The sequence below is a fragment of the Trichechus manatus genome, unplaced genomic scaffold, assembly GCF_000243295.1.
Source record: "Trichechus manatus latirostris isolate Lorelei unplaced genomic scaffold, TriManLat1.0 scaffold00135, whole genome shotgun sequence".
Lineage (NCBI taxonomy): Eukaryota > Metazoa > Chordata > Mammalia > Sirenia > Trichechidae > Trichechus > Trichechus manatus.
This window is the reverse complement of record NW_004444071.1, coordinates 5929981-5954499: the sequence shown is the minus strand read 5'-3', so window position 1 is coordinate 5954499 and position 24519 is coordinate 5929981. Positions and strand designations below refer to the sequence as shown.

The following is a 24519-nucleotide window of genomic DNA, read 5'->3' as shown; positions in this document are numbered from 1 at the left end:
TTGCACGTTACTGTGACACTGAAACTATACCACCAGTATTTCAAATACCAGCAGGGTCACCCATGGTGGAGAGGTTTTAGCAGAATTTCCAGACTAACACAGACCTGAAAGACAGACTAAGAAAGGCCTGGCTATCGACTTTTCAAAATTAGCCAGTGAAAACCCTGTGGATCACAACAGAATAATGTTCACGATAGAGCTGGATGACAAGGCCCCTAGCTTGGAAGGCATTCAAAATGACAGTGGCTACAACAATAGACTTGAGCAACTAACAACAATATAGATGTTTATGTGATAGATTTCATTATCTTCTCACACCCTACTCTCCAGAATTTTTTGCTTCAGTTGTTCATTCAGGCCCTGAAGTTCAGATCTAACCCATGATGAAATCCACCTTTGATCACCCTAGAGTGCCCTGACCTTGATAGTGATCATGTCACTCTCCTTTTGAAAGACAAATTTCCTTTTTCTAAAAAATTGTTGTTCTTTCTTTGCTCCTCTCTCTGCCTAACTCTTTCTGTACCACCAGCAAAAATAAAAGTTCTTCCATCTCCACTCTTTTGCTTGCATCTCTTCCAGCAGAGCATCCACTCTCCACCCCCTTGATGTTGCCATGGTAACACGGATGCACTAAAAGTGAAATCTCTCTCTAGAGGCAATCTGACCTGACGTTACACCATGTGCCAATGAAGTAAACGTGAAATGAAGTAAAAAGCTGATTACAGTACATGACCCTGCTCATCACTGAGCTTGTGGGCAGTGGACAGAAAATCCCGAAAGGTCAACACAGTTCAAGCAAAGCCTTCTCTTGGTTTGGTTTGCCCAAATTTAAGCCACTGAGGTTGATTTTGCTCCAAATTTGATTCCTCTAGTTACAAATGGACTTGCCAAAATTTCAAAATTATATCTTTTGAACATATGTCTGATCTTTCCTTTAGGGTATTCCTGGGCTGTTTTCTCTCTCTCTCCTAATAAAAGTAAGGAATTTCAATTTCTAGAGGCATAGATTTGTCTACTACGTGCTGCCCATTGAAACAGCGTAAATGATGCTACAATATGTACTTTCTGTGTTTAGTATTCTTGTCATTACTTCCGTCTTCATATCTCCAAGCCTCATCTTCACACCCCCTCAACATTCCCAAGCCCCAGCCTCTGCCAAGCAAACTTTCCCAAATATCACATGTAGCCTAAAAAGATATTTGGGGCCAATTGGTGTTTCTTCCACTTTTAATGAAGGGCTAATATATTTCTGCTCCACTTTTGGTGGCGGTTACTGAAGGTTTCTGTTCCTTATCTGTAGCCTTCAGGAGACATCCATGTCACTAAGTGGGCATTAGGATGGCAGGTGGTGACTGTTTTCACTGTCAGTGGTGTTAAGTCCTCCCATCACATCCACATCCCCCTTCTGCTTCCATGGATATGGGTTGAAGTGTAGACATTCAGAGACTGAATAGTGTTGTTTAGAACCAAATTTCAGGTGCATGTGAAAATTCTGAATGTTCTGTCACTTATGAACGCAGTTGACTTGGGACTTTTGGTATTCCAGAGGAGAAGGATTCCTCTCCATGGCTTTGCTGGTTCCCCTGCTGGTTCCCAATTTTAATGATGACATGGTGGCAGGCTTCTGGCAGGCTTCTGGAGTTTGGGCAATCCTTATGGGCAATTGTAAAAATGGCATAAGGGCGGCATCTGACCTCCTCTAACTTTACCAGCGGGAAGGAGAATCAAGATTAACAGCCCAAGGCTGATTCCTATGAGGCACAGGTCAGACTTGCCTCCTCTGTCCACCATCTTTATCAATTCCGACACCAACCATCCTCCCCCACCACACTCTCTATTTCTCTGCTGAGTTCGATAATTTCATTGCAGTGGCCACACAGAACTCACGGACAATACTCATAATTATAGGGTTTACTAGGGAAGTAACAGGCTACAATTCAGGTTCAGGAATGCCCAGGATACAGTTCTTCAATCAGGACAGCCTCTTTTCAACTGTGCCTGCAGACATATCTCTCTCTTGCCCTTGGCCTCAGCCCTGCTCGGGCCAAGTGTTACAAAGCTATTTAGCTCTGCCAATAAGTGCCCTGAGGCATCCCACTCCACCAGTAAGCCTCAGCCTATGGCGCTCAGCTCTACCTCCATAGGTCAGCAAACCTAGTTCCACCAAGTACCAGGAGGCATCCTACTCCACCAGTAAGCCTCCTACCTGAAAGCACTCAGCTCTCTCCCTCTGTGGGCCAGGAAGCCCATCTTGCCATCTCCTCCCAGTGTCTCCTGCCACCGTTTCTCTGCCACTGCTTCTTGCCATCTTCCGTGTTACAGCTTTCTCTCTCTCTCTGTCTCTCTCTCTGTGTGTCTCTGTCTCTCTCTGTTTCCTGGCTTCAAGAGCTTCTCAGCACAGGGATCCCAGGTCCAAAGGATATGCTCCACTCCTGGCTCTTCTTCCTTGGTGGTGGTGAGATCCTCCCCTTCCTGTCTCTGGGATGGCTCACTTTAAGCCTAGCAGGATGGCAAAACTGACCAACGCCCTTGATGGGCCACGATTACCTTATTTGCACAGTCCCCCAATCACTTGGGTGGGAGTACAAGACCATAGAGAGAAAGGTCACACAAAAGCAATCCATCCCACTGCAGCAAATCGTCTCCTTTTTCTCTTGCCCCCTACTGCCCACAGGATTTCACATCTGTTGGCCTGCATGGTGAAGCTTATAGCTATCAAAGATTCTATCACCACAGGCAGAAATGTTTCTAGAATCTTTAAGCACAATGGGAATGTAAACATAGTTAATATTACTGACAATTGAATGGGATGAACAATAATATGACAGCCTAGGTAGTCTCCAGCTGAAAACAAATAAAAATCCTGGGTAAAACATGAAAATTATCCCTTCAAATCACCAATACAAGAAAGCAAGAATTTTCAGGAACCCAAAGAGGTCAGCAGAGGACCGCAGGCAGCTTTTGCCCTTTGCGCATTTGCCAAATTTGGGGAACTTGAGCTTCATTTTTTATGGCTCTATGGAATGCAGGGAACAAATAAAAAAGCCCAGGGCCCAGCCAACAAAGAAGATCAAATTGGAGACACCCCCAACCCGCCATAGAACTGGAACCCCAAACAGGCCACACCCTCACTCATGGGTCAACTAGAAATAAACCTATCACCAACAACAACACCTCACCCACTGAAAGGTCTGCAAGGATTCTGGTGCTGAGTGCAAGTGGTGTAGCTTGTGGGGAGGAATCACCACTGAAAATTTGAACTACAGACTGGCCATCATGAGGCTTAGTATTCTGAACTCTCACTACCTCAAGCTGATAATTTAGAGGAATCTTAGGCTGGTCATGCCCTAAGTGTCTGGAAGCTACAAATGCAAATATTCTCTAGAGGAACCTACCTCACTCTAGGCCTCATAGAATTCATCACAAATGAATTCCCAAGCAAAATAAACAATCCTAGTAAAAATTAACTAACATACAAGAAAAGCAAATGCCACAATCAAGAAACAGACCCAAAAGAATTTCAAATAATGGAATTATCAAACACATTTTAAAATAAATATGTTTAAAGAAAATCAAATATAAGCTTGAAAATATGTGCAGTGGATAAGGAACTATAAAGAATGACAAAGCAGGTTTTGGTAAAGAATATATTCTAATAAAAAATAATAAGTGAAATTATAAAATTCAATGGGTAAGTTTATCAGCAGATTTGATCCAGCCAAAAAGAAAATCAATGAGCTGAAAGGTATGTCATTCGAACAAGAGCACTTAACGTCCTTCCCAGATAAGAAAAACCTTCAAGTGAAATTCCTTAATGTCTCACAGCAACCATGCTTTCTACTATTTATTTCCCTCTTAATTAATAAATATTTATTGACCACCTACAATGTACCAGACGGTTTGCTCATCAACAGAGATTTCAAAAAATGAACACAGTATAGTTCCTTCCCAAAAAAAGTTTTTAATTGAAGGGAAGAAAGACTGGTAAACAACAAGTACAGTACAAAGTGGCAAGGGCTGCAATGGATGAAAGTAATCTGACTCCAGAACATTCCTCTTTAGACTGAGTTCTAATTGTTTTATAACAATACTTACTAATTCTCAAAACTGAGATTTTTGTAGCTTTAATATTGTATGTTAAGTGTCTATAAAAGGTAAACAAAATAGAGTTATTTTCAAAAAGATTAAATCTGCACCCCAGTTACACTAGAATTAAATCTACCCATTGAGAATATAGATATCCTTAGCTACCTATTCCAGACCCAATAATACTTTGGGGCATTTCTTCCCAAGATGGAAATGACTGAATTGGTTTGTCACTGTCTTTATGGCTATCTTAATCTCCTTTGTGCCAAAGTACAAGTCATTCTGACAGAATGTTCCCCCTTCAGCAATCCACATCTTTATATCCTGGTGACTGTATTTTGAGGGACTCTAATTAATTCACTCAGCCTGTTCTCTATTCTTTTTTTCTGTTTTTCCCCATTGTTTTGGATGTCATTCTCACATCTTCAAACGCTGGGATTTTGTTTGTTTGTTTTGTTTTGTTTTTTTCTAGACTGCTGCCAAGCCAAAGACCAGTATATTGAACAGTTCAAAGATACTCTGAACACTTCTGTGGCCAAGTCAATTGCTGGATTTTTTGCAGAGCCAATTCAAGTGGGTATATTAATATTAGACCTTAATTCAGCTGAGTTTTTAAATTATCTGGGAGTTTTAACTCATACATTCTACAGAATTCCAAAGAATGTTAAGTGCCCATTTCTGTGTCCCTCTCTAAATTCAATTCATTCTCTTCCTCCCCTTGAAAAAAAGAGGGTCGCTGATTTCTGGTTGACCTTTAAAAAACTATTTCCTCTATTCCCAGACTGAACAGATAGATGAAGCTATTGACTTTCTAAAATTCTTCAGAAAAGGAAACCTCAGCAATATTTAGTCGCTTAATACAGTATCAGGGGAGCCTTTCTTTAATCTCACCAAATCCTGTGATTCAACTTTTTTCTTATCTCAGGAAAGAATGAACATGTGCATCCTTTTTTCCAGAAGACACAACATAAGAGTAATGCCTCTCTTTTCATCTGCAGATGAGAGTTTTGCAGACTGTTTTTAAAGTTGCTTCTATCACTAACGACAATGAAGATAATGATCCAATCTTTAAAGAAAACACTTTTTAAAATGTTCCTAGAGCTTGTGCTGTGATTATAGGTCTTCTTGGCTTGGTCTTTTGCAGGGAGTGAATGGAGTTGTTCAGTACCCAAAAGGGTTTCTAAAGGAAGCCTTCGAGCTGGTGCGAGAGAGGGGAGGCGTATGCATTGCAGATGAAGTGAGTGGCAATGTAATAGATGCAATTCACTGCAAATGGGGACAGGAAAGGCACAGAGAGAAACTTCTTTAACACCTTCTCTGTATCCCAGGCAGAAAGCATCTAATATGGGAAGTCCGTGGTGTGGCTATAAATTTATGAAGCTTTTGCTAGTTGGCTGGTTGGTTTGTTAGGGGATGAGTTGGTTGGTTTAACAAGTACAACAGAACTTAAATATCCAAATTTATGTCTATCAAATAAGTTACTAACAGGCATAGTGTTCAACATATACTTAAAATTTCTGTTGGGAATTATTCAGGAGCAGATTAAGTCTTAATTTTTACCAAAATAGTATTAACCAAACTGGCAGCATTCACCTTACCTTACTGGAAAAATTTGCCTGCAAATGATATTTTTTAAAAATATAAGAAGCTCTAGATAGAAGTTCCTAGGTGGTACAAATGGTTAACACATTCAGCAGCTAACTGAAAGGTAGGGGGTTTGAGTTCACCCAGAGGTGCTCCAGAAGAAAGGCCTGATGATCTACTTCAAAAAATTAACCATTAAAAACTCTACGGAGGGCCTGTGTGGGCCCATTTCAACAGCATAGGCCCTCATTACCACAGTGCAACAGGATATATACCTGAAGTCTAACTTCAACGGTTTCAGCTATATGGTGAAGTGCCAGGTTCATGACATTTGACAGTGCTCTATCTATTGCTCTGCCTATTAAGCAGGGTCCTCACCTACCCACATCAGGGGCCTTAGGACTGGTGACTCCATCCATACCACCTAGCCACCCATGACAGGGGTCCAAGAATAAGTGGTGCACCCTAGTCCTTACAGCGAATAGCATTGGGTGCTCATAGTCCAGCTGCAAAACCCATCCACCTACATGCTCTAGGGAACAGGGACATGTTTTCCTCCCAGACACTCAGGGGTAGCCGTCAGCCGCTTGCCTTGCTCAACTTGTGACCCCCTACTGCAGCCAGATACCTGTGCCTACACCAATCACCCATGCCTGTCTAGGACTATAGCTAAGAGCCAGTACCACACACTTGGTGACTGACTACCTGGACACCTGAGCTGAAGTCATACAAGAAAAGTAAACAGACTCCTGGGCTCACATGCCTAGTAACAGATCTAACCACCCAGTGACAGGACCTTAGAGCTTCAAAGGTGCTGATAATCAAACTAGCTCACACGAGCAGTGTATTTGGGCATATCAAAACAAAACAAAACAAGAAGCTAGGACACACTAAGCAAACATAAAATAAATAAATATAATAACTTATTGATGGCTCAAAGATAACAGTCAATATCAAATCACATAAAGAGGCAGACCATGATGGCTTCAGCAAGTTCCCAAAATAAAGAATCAAGAAATTTTCCAGAGGAAGAGAACTTCTTGGAATTACCAGAGGTAGAATACAAAAGATTAACATACAGAACTCTTCAGGAGATCAGGCAAAATGCAGAACATGCTAAGGAACACACAGACAAAGCAATAGATGATCTTAAGAAGGTTATTCAAGAGCATAATGACAAATTTAATAGGCTATAAGAATCCATAGAGAGACAGCAATCAGAAATCCAGAAGATTAACAATAAAATTTCAGAATTAGACAACTCAATAGAAAGTCATAGAAGCAGAATTGAGGCAATAGAAGTCAGAATTAGTGAGACTGAAGATAAAGCCCTTGGCACCAACTTATTTGAGGAAAAATCAGATGAATTAAAAAACTCTATGGAGGACAGTTGTACTTTGACACACATGGGGTTGAAATCAACTTGACGGCAACTAGTTTAAGTTAGAAGAGCAACACCATTGCAGATATTCAAAATATAGTTCAAAAAAAAAATCTACAATAGTTTGAGTTAAGGGAGCATGGTTGGAATAAATTTATAGTACTCCAAGGAGACTAGTCTGAAGGGAATAAAATTCATTGGCTATATAAGCTCTGACCTTGTGTTTTTAAAAGGAATCAATTTATATTCATTACACCTTATATAAGGAACCCTGGTGACACAATGGTTAAGTGCTCAGCTACTAACCTAAAGGTTGGCAGTTCAAACCCACCCAGCAGCTCCTCAAGAGAAAGAGCTGATGATCTGATTCTGTAAAGATTACAGCCAAGAAGACCATATGGGGCAGTTCTACTCTTTCACATAGGGTCACTATGAGTCAGAATCTACTCGATGGCACCTAATAACAGCAGCATAAAAACGTGTATTAAGGAAAGCAGTCCTGGCCTATTGAGAAAAGCAATGGAGATCAAAAGGCCAGAGGATGGTCTTTAGGGCTATAGAAGTCCTCCTGGACAGCTGGTCCATTGCTAGATGACCCATCCTTGTTCTTCCAACAGGTGATAGATCCCACCAAGGAGAAGTAGAGAACTTGTGAATAGGTTTCATACCTGTTTCAGTCCTGCAATCCTTGCCTGAATTAGTTGTTGTTGCTAGTTGCCATTGAGTTGATTCTGACTCATGGAGACTCCACATGTTGCAGAACTGCTCCATAGGTTTTCTCAGCTGTAATCTTTTTGGAAGAAGTTCACCAGGCCTTTCTTCCATGGAGCTGCTGGATGAGTTCAAACTGCCAACCTTTAGGTTACCAGCCCATCACAAACCACTTGTGCCACCCAGGCTCCTCTCTGCCTGAAGAGTTTTCTTCAAAGTCCCTACAGCATATGTTGGGCTGCCCCCTCAGAAGAATTCTTTTGCAATGTCTTCATATGCAGCCAGGTCTCTGTTAGCTCCTTGGTAGACAATCTCTGGTGTACTGCATGTGGAAGCTTCGTCAGCCTCCTTCTGCCAAGCCCACGCAAGATCAGGGCACGTGAATTAAACAAAGTCCAAGCTGAACAAAGTTAATTGGCTATTAAAAAAGGAGAAGGAGGGTGTATTAAGCCAGTTTACAATTAGCTACATCAATGAAGAGGATAAACTTTGACCTTTGTAATCAGCACATAGTAAATTTGCCACAGTTTGGACTAATTAGAGGGGAGGTAGACAGAATTAAAAGGAAATACAAATTTCAGAATTTTCCAAGATACGTGGTTTTATTACTTTTAAGCACTTAATTGGAAACCACCTAACACAAGGTGACCTTGAGAAGGACTGTCCTAATGACTAGATAAAGATAAGAATAGCTAGAACTTTCTGAGACTTAACTATGTACATGCCACTATTCATAATATTTTACATGTATAAACTCAGTTACTACTTACAACAATTCTATAAAGGATGTCCTATTATTATTTTCTTTTTACTGATAAGGGAATTTAAGTCCAAGATGGTTAAATCACCTGTCAAGGTCATACAGTTAGTAGGGACATAGCCTGGACCCAAATCCAGGCTCCCAAGACTACACTACTAACCACCTTACCAAGCTGTCCCTCAAGAATGATTGGGTGGTGGTGTAGAAAGGCAAAGTATGACAGAGTAGAATGAAACAGAAGATAGGAAACCTAAGCATCAGGGCCAGTTCTGCCACACAAGTGACCTTGTACAATTCATCTCAATTAGCATTAGTATGCTCTTCTTGAAGATGGAGGATTTGGAATCAAAGATAGAGAACTGGCAGCAACTAGGGCCAAACTGGCCAGCCAGTCTCTGCTGATCTGGCATGAACTACGTTTTCGATCTGAAATTGGCTGCATTTTGGCAGAGCCGGCACACCCCAGGTCCCACAGTCCCCTCCTCTGCTCCTGGTTGTAGTAGACCCAGGCTGCTTCTCTCACCTCCGAAGACATTTGAATTTATAAACCTTAGCATGGGTGATTTCTGGCCCACTCTAAAAGTCGATGAAACTGATACTTCCTAGGTGATTAAACATGATATATTGTCCTACATGATTTCATGTATTCACTAAATAATCTGTTATCATTTATACCATTTTTTATGGTGTATAGATAGATGGAATAAGGAAGAAAGGTAGGCAGGAAGACAAAATGGATTGATTTTTCCATGAGTTCTTCCCATGTTATTTCATTTGGTCAAATTAATCAGTTTGCCTGGAGGCCCGTAAGCAGAAAGTAGGAGAGCCAGGACTTGAGCCCAGGTCTGTCTGTCTGATTCCCATGTCTAAGCTTTTCTTTTACATTGGTCACTACCATCTAATCCTAGCCCCTGAAATCTGCCTTTGCAGCAGCACGCTGGATACAGTAGGGAAAATGAGAAGGCAGGCTGAGAAAGAAATGTGTCCCTTAAAATGTATTTCAGAATCAGCCTCAAGTGCCCGCACTCCTATTACTGACCTGTAATGTGTGTATGTATAGAGACAGAGAGACAGAAAGAGAGGAAGGATCCTTCCCCAGAAAGTCTATAGCAGACATTTGCATGGAGATGTTTGTGTTGCTGTATTCAGTTAAGCACTTTCAGCAATCCTTCATTCATTCTACAAACCCTCAGTTTGTATCAGGCACTCTGCTAGGTGCTGGGGATATAGAGAGGAATAAGATGCGGTCCCTCTATCGGACATAGACATTGGTGATAAGAGTTCACAGTGACAGGTTTGATGGCAGCATACCCAGTACATTGATGGCAAGTAACCTTACTGGGACTCAGGAAAAGCCGTGTTTTGAAGGACTAAAAGGAGTTCGCGAGACGAAGAAGGAGAGCATTTTCTAGAGAAAAGGAACAGCATGCACAAAATCTCAAAGCCAAGATCAACTTTCGGTCCAAATTTCCACAGTTTCCAGATTAGAGGAGTTCATTCCAGAGTTAACTGGCTCAGCTGAGTCCTCCTCAAAAGGCAAGTCTCAGGAAGGAAAGGGGATCTCAGGGAAGAGGATGACCAACCTCTCTGGGCTGGGAAGCGTCTGGGCCAAGCAGCAAAGGCCCCAGCCCTACTCAATCACAACTCTCGCTTTGTCCAGCCTGAGGCAGATCCAGCTTCTTCCCTCTCCTCCCTCCCCTGCCCTCCTACCATGCCCATTATACGCAGGACGTCCTTGTTAAGGATTGCTAATCATAATGAAGGTCCCTGAGTAGTATAAGTGGTTTGCACTCAGCTAGTAAACTAAAGGATCTCTGGTGCCATAATGGTTAAGAGCTCAGCTGCACACCAAAAATGTCAGCAGTTTGAATCCACCAGCTGCTCCTTGGAAGCCCTATGGGGCAGTTCTACCCTGTCCTATAGGGCCACTATGAGTCATAATCAACTTAACTGCAATGGGTTTGGTTTTTGGTTTTACTAACCTAAAGGTTGACAGTTTGAACCCACTCAGCAGCTCGACAGAAGGCCTGACAATATGCTTCTGTAAAGATTACAGCCAAGATAATTCTATAGGGCGGTTCCATGAGTTGGAATTGAGTCTACAGCAATCTATTTATTTCTTTAAAAAAAAAAAATCATATAATGATCCCTTTCATGTGCATTATGTATATGACCCTCACAGCAGCCCTGTGACATATTATTATTAGTATTAGATGAGTTAACAGAGGCCTAGAGAAATTAAGAAACATATCCAGAATCACACAAAGCTAGCAGAGGTGCCCAAAAGCTCAGGCACGGGTTAAGTGCTTTGTGCACAAGTATACAATGATGCTGATGATAATGGTGATGATGATATTGACGAGGAGGAGGAGGTGGAAAAAGAGGAAAGGGAAGATATCGAAGAGTCAGAAAAACCAACATTTCTTGAAAGGCTTCCAATGGTTTTGAATTTGTTCCCATCAGGTACAGACAGGATTTGGAAGGTTGGGCTCTCACTTCTGGGGCTTCCAAACCCATGATGTCCTGCCTGACATTGTCACCATGGCTAAAGGGATTGGGAATGGCTTTCCCATGGCAGCAGTTGTGACAACTCCAGGTACAACCTTCGGGCGGTTTTTGCATGCTTCTGGGCCCCCTGCACTGACGATGGTATAAAACACTTCCACATTTGAACCTATGGGAACTACACAGGCCATTTCCAAGCAAATGAAAGAAACAGTCTGCCTGCCAGATTGTGGAGCAGATGGAAGAAAGACAACCCTTTCTGCTCTTGCTATAAGACCATCCACCTCCCCGCTCCACAATGAAAACAAAACAAAACCAACCCTGAAACTTCATGGGAGCCATATTCTTGAAGGAGATGCTTATTTGGTCTTGCCACATCAATAAACTATAGACTTAAGGTCCAGAGTAACAGTTTACTCATCAATAAAACACCCAAATACAGTTCTAGTTGATTAGGCATAACATTCTGGGAAATGAACATTAGAATGAACTTCATTTTCTATCTTCATAAAGTTTTCCAGAAAATAATTTTTTATGAACGATTTATTGTTGAAAATCTTAAAATCATTTCGTTTGTTTTTCCCACCAACAGTAACCATACTGCAGAGGAACTAAAGGATAATTAAGTGCCTTGTAGTATCTCTGGCACAGTGGTTAAGAGCTAAGGCTGCTAACCAAAAGGTCGGCAGTTCAAATCCACCAGCTGCTCCTTGGAAACTGTATGGGGCGGTTCTACTCCGTCCTATAGGGTCGCCATGGGTGGGAACCAACTCGATGGCAATGGGTTTTGTGGTATCTCAGCAATTTTATCAAAGAAATTATTAACTGCCATAGAGTTGGCTCCAACTCATGATAATCTTACAGATAACAGAACAAAACATTGCCCAGTCCTGTACTACCTTCCAGCACTCTTATCAGGCAATATTCTGCTGTGATCCACAGGGCTTTCACTGGCTAATTTTCAGAAGTGTATGGCCAGGCCCTTCTTCCTAGTCTGTTTTAGTTTGAAGCTTCCCTGAAACCTGTCCACTATGGGTGCTCCTGCGGGTATTTGAAATATCATTTGGCATAGCTTCCAACATCATAGCAACATGCAAGTCACCACAGTAAGACAAACTGGCAAATAGATGGTGGATTGAATGAATAAAGTTACAAAAGTGTGAATGTAGGAGAGAAGTATCATGAAACGAATATATTCTGTGAAACAATCCAGAAATTATGTCACTAAATCCTTGATGTGAAATTGTTTTCATGATATTTCCTTCTTAGTTCCAAGAGCAGAATACAATAAAAAAGATTTAGCTAATTGAACGTTCCATGTAAATTCCCATAAATCAAGTTTTAAGGTACTTTTTAATTCACACAATACATTAAACATTTTGTTATCCTTTTTTCACTGTTAGGTGGGTGAAGAATGAATTGGAAATGATGCCATTTACAACATAAAAGTAAACGTAAACTGAATTTCGTGATGGAATGTGTCATTCTTTATCAACCATTTGATTTCTCCCCCTAGAGATTGCCAAGTCTTTGGCTAAACGCGTACTTCACTTCAACACCTTTGGAGGGAACCCTATGGCCTGTGCCATCGGCTCAGCTGTGCTTGAGGTACCTTCCAGAAGCCAAGTTAACATCACCTGCTATGCATTTCAAACACACAGACACCGAGCCCTATCACATTACTTTATTAAAGTGGAGAGTTATTACCAGCTCATGAATTTATGCTAGGTTTCCAGGAGTTATTCTGTTCCCCCCTATTTTAAGATCTGCCTTGGGTGCTTGAAGTATTGATAAGAAGTAATATATAATAAACCTCATATACGTGGGAAATACAGTGAAACCTGTGAGAGCCAGAACTCGATGGGAGTGCCTTGTTTTTCCAGGTCTCGCAAGTTTTCTGCCTTTGACAGGGTGCAGTCTTACCACTTTTCTATTGCTCATTTTAGTGGAAAACATTTGAGTTTCCCTTCTCTGCCTTACACAGGTTTCAGCTTTCACAGGTTTTACTGCAGGTATCCCCGACTTACGAGGGGGTTCCGTTCCGACAACTCCATCATAAGTTGGTTCTGACATAAGTTGAATATCTCATTTTTCTTTTTTAGTTTTCGTTATTATTACCTTTTATTGTCAGTATCTTTATAAACCTGGTCTTTGAACATCTGTGAGTGAACATCTGAGAACAATAGCATCAGCAAATTACACACTGCAACATGTATGTACTATATATCACTAACTATAAGATGTACAAAAAAAAAAAGAAGACAGTCGTTAATGCCATTCATCATAACTGGAATACATCGTGAGTCGGGGACTACCTGTATAAGGGTTTTTCTTGCCAGCTGGTGGCACTGTAATTTCTTCATTATCGGGGTAACGTTTTGTGGATATTTACTAACTGCTATCCTTGTTTTCAATTTAATTTTAGCCCTGTCTTGTTTATTTTTCCTTCCTTCTTTTTGTTGTACTGTTATAAATTAAATGATTACTGAGAAACTGAGTTCTATGTGATGACTAACTCCATAATTCAGCTATTGTGAAATACAGTTCAGCCATACCCTATTGATTTGGCCTGGGGTTTCATTTGAAGAAAAAGGTTTTTTAAATGCCCTTGGCTAATATACATAAGAGCACTTGCTTTAAAAAAAAAAAAAAAAAAAAAAGTGTAAGGTATTTCTGGATGTTAAGCTCTCAGCTACTAATCATAAGGTTGGTGGTTCAAACCAACCCACTGGCTCCACAGAAGAAAGGCCTGGTGATCTGCTCCAGTAAGGATTATAGCCTAGAAAACCCTATGGGGAAGTTCTACTCTGTCACATGGGGTAGCTATATTTTCTGATTTTTGAACCATGATCCACCCATTCAAAAAGTTTACCTATTCACAAATTTAAATTTCAACACATTTTAAATAAAAAAATAAGTAAAAGCTGTCCTTGCTAATTAAATCATTATCTGCAAATATGATAAAATCATGAGAAGAGAAAGTGTGGGTAGGAATGTGTCACTTCACTTGGAAGCCATTGCTGACTTGTTTAGTAAGTGTTTATGTCACCTCAACCAATTTAGAAGGTAGAGAGGACTTAAATGAACAAATAGGTCTTAAAAATGTCAAGGCTTGCCTGGAGTCATGCAATTACTATTGGCTAAATACAAGTACAGAATATTTCATCTATATTGTCAAGAATCACAGGTTTTTGCTGTGAGCAGAACTTAGGTGAAATCATTTTATGTCATCAAGTGTCCTGGCTCTGGACCCACACAGGCCTCAGCTCAGCCAAAGAGGCCAGAACCCCGCATTGGAACACTTGGGCTGTGAGAGCTTGTGTCTGTCTAAGGGCTTCTGGGTAACAGTAAGCAAGCTCCCAGGAGAGCAAGAGCGTGTGACATTGCTTTCCTCAGAGTGGCCCTGGCTACCCCCACATGCAAGGAAAGTCAGGGCCAGAGTGTCTTAATCACCTCTATATAAAGTTTCCGGCAAAGCCTGGCAATAATGAGCCTCAAGATTATGCTTTCTATGTGGCCAACTGCATTAAGGCATGTCTTCTATTTTTCCCTAAATTCTTACATACTCCTGAGGTGACGGTGGAGGGTGGAGGATGCATTCCCTCCACACGACATTTTCCCTCCTCGCAGCAAACCTTTTAGTAGTACGTGGTATGCTTACACTAGACTTTGTTTTGGGTTCCATTTGTCTGATTAAATTACTGCCCATTCCCACTGTTGTCAAGTCTAGACCAACTCACAGCAACCCCATAGACACAGTAGAACTTCCTAGGATTTCCTAGGGTTTCCTAAGCTGTAATTGTGAGGATGGCACAGGGCAGTGTTTCGTTCTGCTGTTCATGGGGTCACTATGAGTCGGAACCCACTTGAGGGCACCTGATAACAACACCAATCTTTGTGGAAGCAGATCGCCAGGTCTCTTCTCCCGTGGAACAGCTGGCACGTTTGAACCACCGATCTTTCATTTAGCAGCTAAGTTATTAACCACTGCCCCACCAGGGCTCCTAACTTACTGCAAAGGGGGTCATATACACTTACTCTTCATGTTTCTCTGTCAATTTTAGAATTTTTTTCATGAAAGGTTATTTGTGTCTCTCTCTCAACAGGTGATTAAAGAAGATCGTCTGCAGGAAAACAGTCAAGAAGTTGGCACCTATATGTTACTGAAGTTTGCTAAGCTGCGGGATGAATTTGAAATTGTTGGAGATGTCCGAGGCAAAGGGCTCATGATAGGAATAGAAATGGTGAAGGACAAGGTAGGTTCTGACCCACTGCTTCTCTATAGAGTCTCTGGGGAAATGTAGGCTGAAACTTCATTTCATTTATTCTTGGGAGCGAGCACATCAGGACAGCAAGACTCAGCCAAAGCCCATTAGAGAGTACGACGGAGTGTTGAGTATACACAAAATGCTAACAGGTGGTGAAGCATTCTAGAGGAGTTCACATTTGAAAAAGAGAACTGATATTACCCTTACCAGAACAGGCAAAGAGCATTGGCTGACTACGACTCAATATTTGGAATTGGAAATAGGGGAAAGGGAGAAAATTATTTGGAGAAGGGCAGGTGTTCAGAAGTAAGGGAAAAAGGCCAGGAGAAGGCTGTGGTGCTGGGTTGGGGTAGGGATGTTAATGATATATTGGCGTTTGTGTTCGTTTGTTTGTTTGTTAATGAGTTTCAGTCTCCCAAGTAAGCAGGGAGGAATGTGTCTTTTTGATATTCCCCACTGTCACCTCAAACTCAATGTGACAGCAATTGAACTCAGCATTTTTCCCCAAACCGGTATTCCTCCCAAGATCACTATTCCTGTTTCTTACTCTCCACCTTTCTTCCAGTTACTTAGCCTCAAAACCACAAAGTAGTCAGAGACTCCTTCCTCTTCCTTTATTTCTAAGAGCAAGTCCTGTGATTCTTTCTTTGCCATGTCTCTCAAATCCTTCCCGTTGTTTCCATGCTGCTCCTACAGTCCATTATAGTAGGAAATTGTCACTTTCCCCCATAAAAACAAAATGTAGCTCCTCTAAGGAATGTGATAGCATGAGAATCTTGGCATGGGAAGATTTGCCAAACTAACTTCACAGCCCCAACTCTTGTCCACAGAAATCCAGCTTCCCCTTGAGTAATTTCTTGCTGTTTGCTCTTGCCACGCCATCCTAGTGGGAAGGATTTGTGTTCAACCCTTTTAATAATCAGACAAGACCGCGAACATATGAGTCTTCCATCAATACCACACAGCAGAGTCAGTTCAAAGCTGGAATGTTTAAATAAGATTTTAAAGTTAAGACAGGGAGTTAACAGATTACGTCCTTTGTCTCACAATCCATAACATATTCATCTTCAGTTTGTGGCCCCATACAAGAGTTGCTTCAAGGCTTGAAGAGTCCATCTTAGTGCCCATCCCAGGAACTCCCTCAAAGATATCTAGACTCCTCAAAATATGGACTCAAGAGAGGAATGCTCAATGAGAGAGGAGGGGTTCCTCCCTTTCCCATTATTGCAAATCCAGCTTCTGCATCCTCAAAAACATATGGACAAGGATGTTCATTAGAACTTATAACAGTAAAACATTGGAATCCTCCAATAGCCCTCAATACAGAACAAATTAAATTATGGTACATCCATACTACAATGACATAGTATATATTTGACAATGTCCTGTGGAAAACTGAATATTTATATTAAATATTTTAATATTTTTATTACAAAATATAGGGAGAGATTTTATATTACACCTGAGGATCTGACTCAGCAGTATCATTCCTAATATTAAAAGACTATGTGATGTCAGGTGGATCTTAGCTGAAAGCAGAAAATACCAGAAAGATGTTTACCTGTGTTTTATTGACTATGCAAAGGCATTCCACTGTGTGGATCATAACAAAGTATGGATAGCATTGTAAAGAATGGGAATTCCAAAACACTTAATTGTGCTCATGCTGAACCTGTACATAGACCAAGAGGAAGTTGTTTGAACAGAACAAGGAGATACTGCATGGTTTAAAATCAGGAAAGGTATATCTCATGGTTGTATCCTTTCACCATAATTATTCAATTTGTATGCTGAGCAAATAATCCGAGAAGCTGGACTATATGAAGAAGAGCGTGGCATCAGGATTGGAGGAAGACTCATTAACAACGTACAATACGTGAGAGGTGGTGGGGACAGCACTCAGCACTCAATATTGGAGGACAAGAGCAGTAGTCAGGAGTCGCTGGGTAGCATAAACAGTTCAGCACTCAAAAGGTTGAAAGTTCAAATGCACCCAGAGGCACCTCAGAAGAAAGGCCTGGCAATCTGCTTCTGAAAGGTGAGAGTCTTGAAAACTCTACTGAGCACAGTTCTACTCTGCAACACATGGGGTCGCTATGAGTCAGAATCAGCTCAACAGCAACTAACAACAGAGCAGTAGTCTCAGCCCAGTCACCTGAGGAGCATTGCCCAAATATTCTAATTCAATAGGCCTAGCACAACGCCCAGGAGTCCCTGGGCGGCATAAATGGTTAATGCATTTGGCTGCTAACCAAAAGATTAGAGGTTCAAGCCCACCTAGAGGTGCCTCAGTAGAAAGGCTTGGCAATCTATTTCCAAAAAAACAGCCATTGAAAACCCTATGAAGCACAGTTCTACTTTGACACTCATGGGGTCAATATGAGTCGAAATTGACTTGACAGCAACTGGTAGAACAATGCCCAAATATCTAAAAAGGCTTCCAGGTAATGCAAACACACTATCAGACTTGAAACAACTAAGTCTAGAGGGAGGCATTTGTACTCACAGCCTGAGAAGGAGGAGACATGCAGAAAGGGTACAAATCCACAAACCGATGTTACCACAGGGGTATGGGCTGTCTGAATCCACAGGTAGGGACCACCTTCAGATGTCTAGTGGTATGAAACAGCCTCTTGCTTCCTGAAGTGCTCACCTTTCTCAGTCCTGGAGGATTCAACCTTGGGGGAGAAAGAGCAAATTCCACACGCAAAGAAAATGAGGATAAATTGGCTCCATCCTAGTTGTCCTGGCCAAGCTGTGGCCCAGACTTGTGCTGATCGTGCCCTTGTGCAACTTCTGAGCCATTTCCTGGACATTGAAATGAGCTCTTTACACGGGCAAAACAAAGTGAAGAGTTGAGAAGAATTTCCACATAAATACAGCAGACTCCAAATCCAACTATGAAAGAAACAAATTCCCAGTGAAGCCATTAGCGGAGCCAAGAGTCACTGGCTGTCTGCATTGAATTTAATTTGTCTTTGAAAATTTGGATGAATTGAGATAAAAACAAATATTTTTAATGACCCCCCAGAAAATCTGGTCCAGCAATTATTCAATTACAGCTTTATTCAATTACAGAAAGAAAAAAAGAAGAAAGGAATTAATTGCCTGATTAATTAATTGCCAAATATAAAATGTTTTTAAAATTTTATTTACAGATGAGCCGCCAGCCTCTTCCTCGTGAAGAAATAAATCAAATCCATGAGGACTGCAAACAGATGGGGCTCCTAATTGGCAGAGGTGGCATTTTTTCTCAGGTAAGAGGAAGCCTGGTATTCCTACCATTTTAGGAGAGTATACCTCTGATGTCCTGATGCTGGTCACTTCTTTTCTTCACGACTGTGCTAAGGGACCCAGCTCCAATTCCTCTATGGAGAATGCTCAGATGTTATCAAAAAGAATGGGGCAGTGAAGTCTTCAAACCACTAGGGCACGCTGTGGTAAACTGGTTTGGACATCTCAGCTCTGTGAGGAATAAATACAGCGAGCAGTCTGGCAGAAACAAGATATTCAGACAAACCAGAGGTTTTACAGTATAGGCCATAATGGAAGTCTTAATAGTCATGCAATAAATAATTTGCCTCATGTATGAATTAATTCTAACCCCTGGGTCATGGATTGAATTGTGTCCCCAAAAAATATATGTCAACTTGGCTAGGCCATGATTCCCAGTATTGTGTGACTATCCACCTTTTTTTCATGTGATTTTCCTTTCCTAAGTGTTGTAAATCTTACCTGTATGATGTTAATGAGGCAGGATCAGAGGCAATTATGTTAATGAGGCAGGACTCAATCTACAAGATTAGGTTATGTCTTAAGTCAATCTCTTTTGAGATATAAAGGAGAGAAGTGAGCAGAGAGACATGGAGACCTCATACTACCAAGAAACAAGAGCCAGGAGAATAGCGTATCCTTTGGACCAAGGGTCCCTGCGCGGAGAAGCTCCTAGACCAGGGGAAGATTCATGACAAGGACATTCCGCCAGAGCTGACAAAGACAAAAAGCCTTCCCCTGGAGCTGGCACCCTGAATTCAGACTTTTAGCCTCCTAGACTATGAGAGAATAAATTTCTCTTTGTTAAAGCTTCGTGGTATTTCTGTTACAGCAGCACTAGATGACTAAGACACTGTGTAAAAGAACCTGACCAGTTGCCATCAAGTCAATTCTAACCCATGGTGACCTTGTGTGTGTCAGAGTAGAATTGTGCTCCATACGGTTTTCAATGGCAGATTTTTTGGAAGTAGATCACCAAGTTTTTCTTCCAAGGTGCCTCTGGGTGGACTTGAACCTCCAACCTTTCAGTTAGTAGTAAAGCACATTAATCATTTGCACTACGCATGGGCTCCAAAACAATCCTAGCAGTTCTTAAACTCAGTCCTAACTTCTGACTTTATGAACCTGAAACATGCCAAGCTTTAATGGCTGCTGTGGCTGGGAGCAACCCAACAGATTTGGCAGGCCTAGGTAATCCCTGCAGGAGGGGTAGGGGACCACCCTTGGGCAGGGTCTCAATGCAGAACTCAAAATCAGCCACTCCCAGTACCCTTCTCCATCAGGCTAGGAAATTCCAGAGAGCAATCCCTCACCCACCCCTTCCTGGAAAAGCCAAGTCCAGCTCCACAGCCAGGCCCTTGGTCTCGGCTCTGCCCTCCAGGGCTGGGCTTCTGCTGCTGTTAGTAAAGTGATCTGCCCCTAAATCCCTCACACCAACAGGTATCTCACCAGGGCTTCCGTCCAGGCAGACTTTTTAGATGAGGCTAACTTCTGTCAGAGGCGTATCTACAGAAAACAGTGCCTATGATAAGCACTGATTTGCACCCCTGCAGGGGTATAGTGAGGGTAACATGCACCCAGGGGCAATCTCTACCTTACGCCTCCCTCCCGCGCCCCCGCCCCAATTTAAAGACCAATAAACATTGATAGCAGTGATGGGTCAGCAGAAATGCCTTCCCCCCTCTTGTCTGACAGCTTCAGTCAGGCTCCATTCATATTTATACTGCCTCTGAATGTCATTCCATGACTCCTGTGGCACCCCCTTGGACTTGTGGCCCAGGGCAAGTGTCACCCTCTGCCTCCCTCCCCCCTCCCAACCCCCGCCCATGTCTCTGTGTCTACTGTGCTTGAGGAAGGATGTTTGGCCATACTGGGTCAGTAGAAATTACCCTGTGGCGCCCCTCCCACTTCAAGTGGCACCCAGGGCATGTGCCATACCTGCCATACCTTAGATGTGCCTCTGCTAGCTGCATAATTCGTTCTTCTCCTCTGTCATCTTTCTTTCCCATTTTAAATGTTCATTATTCTTCTCATTTTCCCTGCTCCGTTCCTGCCTCTCACTCTATTTCAGCAGATACATTTCACAGATACTCTTGCCTTGTACTTCTCAGAGAAAATTGAAGCTCGCAGGCAAGATCTCTCTAGAAACTTGTCTGCTCTCACATTCATTGCCATATCCTTTCCTGAAGATTCAGAGAATGAGGTCTCTCTTGCTGAATCCAAATCTACCACCTGTGCCCTTGACCCTCCATGCTCCTTCCACCTTGGCTCCAGGATTCATCCTCATGTTCTCTTGCATCTCAAACTTTTCCTCAACTCCCACTCAGCCTATAAACAAGCAGGACTCTCCCAGCCCAAATCCAAACCACACCAAACAAAACAAGAATGCGAACACTTGCTGGGACATGCTCTTTATCTAGTCCTGGTCATAGATATTTTTCTGAACAAATTAGCATAATTTAATGATTAAAATTCCTAAGACTTGCAACTTTTAAAGACATAAGACAACTGCTTGTTTTTAATTAGTTATTCGGTAAACATTTATTAAGTGCCAAGAGGCAGGTGCTATGCTGTGTACTGAAGTTACAAGATAAATAAGACCCAATCTCTGCTTTCTTTGAGCTGGTGGGAGAGAAAGACATATAAACAGAAAATTAAGTGCAATGTACTAAGCTCAGTTATAGATATAGTAAAAAGGCATATTACAGGAGGAAAGAGAAGGGACTTTAGGACAGTCTTTCTGGCTAAGCGGAGCCTTAAACAAAGAGTCAGACAGTGAAAGTATGAGAAAAAGCATGGCAGGGTGCACAGTGACAAACACACTAGTGTGAACAGAGCATAAAGTCTGAGGTAGCAGATGGGGGAAGAAATGAGGCTGAAGAGGTAAGAAGAGGAAGCCCTTACAACCTGTCAGGCTCTGTTCTAAACACTTTGCGTGGATTGACCCACTGAATGCTCACAACAAGCCTATGAGATTAGCACCATTATTATGCTTATTTTACAGATGAGGAGAAAGAGGCACAGAGAAGTTAAGTAGATTCCCCAAGCCACACGTCTAGTAAGTGGCCGAACCAGATCTAAACTCAGGCAGTCTAATTTCTGAATCTGTCCTCTGAGGAGGATAGACCTGAGGGGCAGCACTGGAGGCAAGTAGTCCAAGCAGGGGTCTGATGATGGTGTGTGAAATTGAGCAGTGGTAGTAGGGATAGAGAGGGATTTGAGAACAATTCTAGAAGTAAAACGGACACAACTTGGAAATACAGAGGGAAAATCAAGGATGAATCTATCATGTCTAACTTGGCTTAAGAGGGCAAAGATCAGTTCAGCTATGAAAATGTTCCATTTGAGGTGTTTACGGAACATCTAGTTTTATATACAGGTCTGTAGCTCAGAGGGGAGTCCCCCTGTGTGGCACAAATGATTAAGTGCTCAGCTACTAACCAAAAGGTTGGCAGTTCAATACACCTAGAGGTACCTCAGAAGAAAGGTCTGGTGATCTACTTCGTAAAGGAGCACAGTTATACTCTGAAACACGAGGTTACCATGAGTCAGAATCGACTCAACAGCAACTGGTTTGGTGTTTTTGTTTTTATTTGTTTGTTTGTTTGTTTGTTTATGGTAGCTCAGGGGAATAAGCCGAGCTAAAGACCATGATCTGGGAGTCGTCCACATATAAGTGGTGAGATAAGGCAATCTCCTGGGAAGTGTGAGAAAAGCAGTGAAGTGAGGATAGGAACTTGGGTAACACCAGCATTTAAAGGACAGATGGAGGGAAAAGTGCCCGTGTTGAGACCGAATGGGGCAGAGAGGTGTGAGGAGAGCTAGGAGAGTATGATATCATGAAAACAAATGAGTGGAAAGGGCCCAAGGGAGGGATCAAAGTGTCAGAAGGCCAGGAAGGATAATAGCTGAAAAATGTCCATTGAATTCTGCTCTTAGCAGGTCACTGGCAACTGTAGTCAGAGTGGTGTTGAAAGTTTGATAGAAACCAGGCAACAATAGGTTGAGGCGTGCTAGGAGGAGAGGGAGTGAAAATAATAGGCAATAAGCATCAACCAGTTTTTTAAAATAAGTTTGAATAAAAGCAAGAGGATGGCATTTGTGTGGTAGCTAGAAAGGCCCAACACAGATTTTTATTTTTGTTGTTGTGGTGGTGGTGGTTTTGATTTGGACTAGGGGAGCTATAATCTTGCTTGTTTATAGCTGAGGGGAAGTTCAGGAAAAGTTAAAGGTGCAAGAAGACATGAGGATGAGTCCTGGGGTGAAGGTGGAAGGAGCATGGAGGGTCAAGGGCACAGGTGGAAGGTCTGGTTTGAACAGGAAGGTTCATTCTCTGAACTTTCAGGAAAGGGTATAAGAATGAATGTGAGAACAGATAAGTTTCTAAAGAGTTCTTGCCTGACAGCTTCAGTTTTCTCTGAGAAGTATGAAATAAAGTAAGCATCAGAGAAATTGAGCAAGGAAATTGAGATGATAAAGGGTCAAATTGGGAAAGGAAGCTGACAGAGAACAAGAAAAACTTAGGAGACCAGCAGAAGTTGGAGACCTTGAATATCTAGTGGTGTCAGTCCACCCAGCTGTGTGATTTTCTCTAACTTGCTCAGCTATCTATGTTGGAGCAAAGCAGTTCAATTATAGCATTGATTTGGGTTGGACTTTGTCATGTGAGTGCAGCAGAAGGGTGGAAGTACAAGCTAACTTAGGTAGTAGGTGAGAGAGTAGTCCAACAGTCAATCACGTGTTCCAAGCTGGGTAGGAAAGAAAGAACTATGAGTGGGACAATAAACCTGAAGAAAATGGAGGAATGAAGACACTAAAGTTTTAATGAAAAGAGCACATGTCATGGAAATCAGAAATTGAGTTGTTCCTGGTGAAGAAGTGGTTCATGGCTCGGGTCTTAGATGTTAATGGACTCAGAGGAGTGGAAATGAAGGTCCTGGGAGTTGTGGCAATTGAGAAACTGAGATGCTAGTTTGCTGGGTTGTACAGACGGACATGGAGGTCACCAGGTCACCATGGCAGAAATGGAATGCATATAGGTGCCTAAGAGTGAGGTGGCTGAAGGACCAGCAGGTTGCTAGATGACAAAAAGAAGAGACAGAGTCAGATGGTATGAGCCTGAGAGGGACAAGCAGACTGGAGAATGAATAGCCTGGATTCAGCATTGGGGAGAGAGGAGGAGTCCAATGCAAAGAGTGAAATATAAGAAGCATCATAAAAAACAAGGTTTGGGGTTCTTAGTTTAGTGCATTTTTTCAAACTTGTATTTGACTCTATGATGATCTGTTGCTCAGTTTTCCTTTGTTTCCTCAGACACTCCGCATTGCGCCCTCGATGTGCATCACTAAACCAGAAGTTGATTTTGCAGTGGAAGTATTTCATTCTGCCTTAATCCAACACATGGAGAGAAGAGCTAAGTAAAGTTTTTGAAAAGGAAAAAACCCTCAAGACTCAAGAACCCTCCACTTAATGTTCAAGGGTGAATTTGAGGAATGTCAGAACCACTGGTATTTGGAGAAAACCTGAGGCTCCTTAGGAGCTGTAAGAGACATGGTTCAGTGACTACCAGCCATATTTGCTACTGGACAGGGGCCTATCTAAGGATAATAATGTCTAGGTAATTAGTGTTAAACTGCTGAATGATCTCTCACAGCTGGCAATGAATACTGTGATGGCCAATAGAAGCTACTCATTGGCACCCTGCCTCAAGCTGCACGCAGGACACATGCCCTATCTGCACCCCCTCCCTAGATAGACCTCCGCTAACGGAGCCCCTATTATCTTGAAAAATCTACCCTGCAGGGAAAGAAACTCTATCCCTAGCTCAGAAAATAAATGCTAATTAGTCTAGGTTAATTATGATGATTTGATTCCCTGTTGCAGTGATTGGTTTATACATGAATATGTGACATACTTTTGGCCAATAAATCTTGAAGGAAAACCCTTTGGTG

The 24519-nt window shown here is 42.0% G+C and overlaps 1 protein-coding gene across 2 annotated transcripts in view; it reads left to right on the top strand.

The window, feature by feature from the left end:
- The window catches only part of AGXT2 (alanine--glyoxylate aminotransferase 2), a 38303-nt gene extending 14157 nt beyond the window's left edge, over positions 1-24146 (top strand). Inside the window, exons 7-13 of one of the 2 annotated variants that reach the window (XM_004385243.1) lie at positions 4559-4659; positions 5231-5323; positions 10986-11118; positions 12544-12635; positions 15134-15283; positions 18454-18552; positions 23882-24146. In XM_004385243.1, coding sequence (XP_004385300.1) covers positions 4559-4659; positions 5231-5323; positions 10986-11118; positions 12544-12635; positions 15134-15283; positions 18454-18552; positions 23882-23989 — 776 coding nt within the window. In that variant the 3' untranslated portion in view covers positions 23990-24146. The remainder of the gene's footprint in view (positions 1-4558; positions 4660-5230; positions 5324-10985; positions 11119-12543; positions 12636-15133; positions 15284-18453; positions 18553-23881) is intronic. The other variant, XM_012558090.1, reaches the window with a different exon arrangement.
- Positions 24147-24519: the final 373 nt, after the last annotated feature.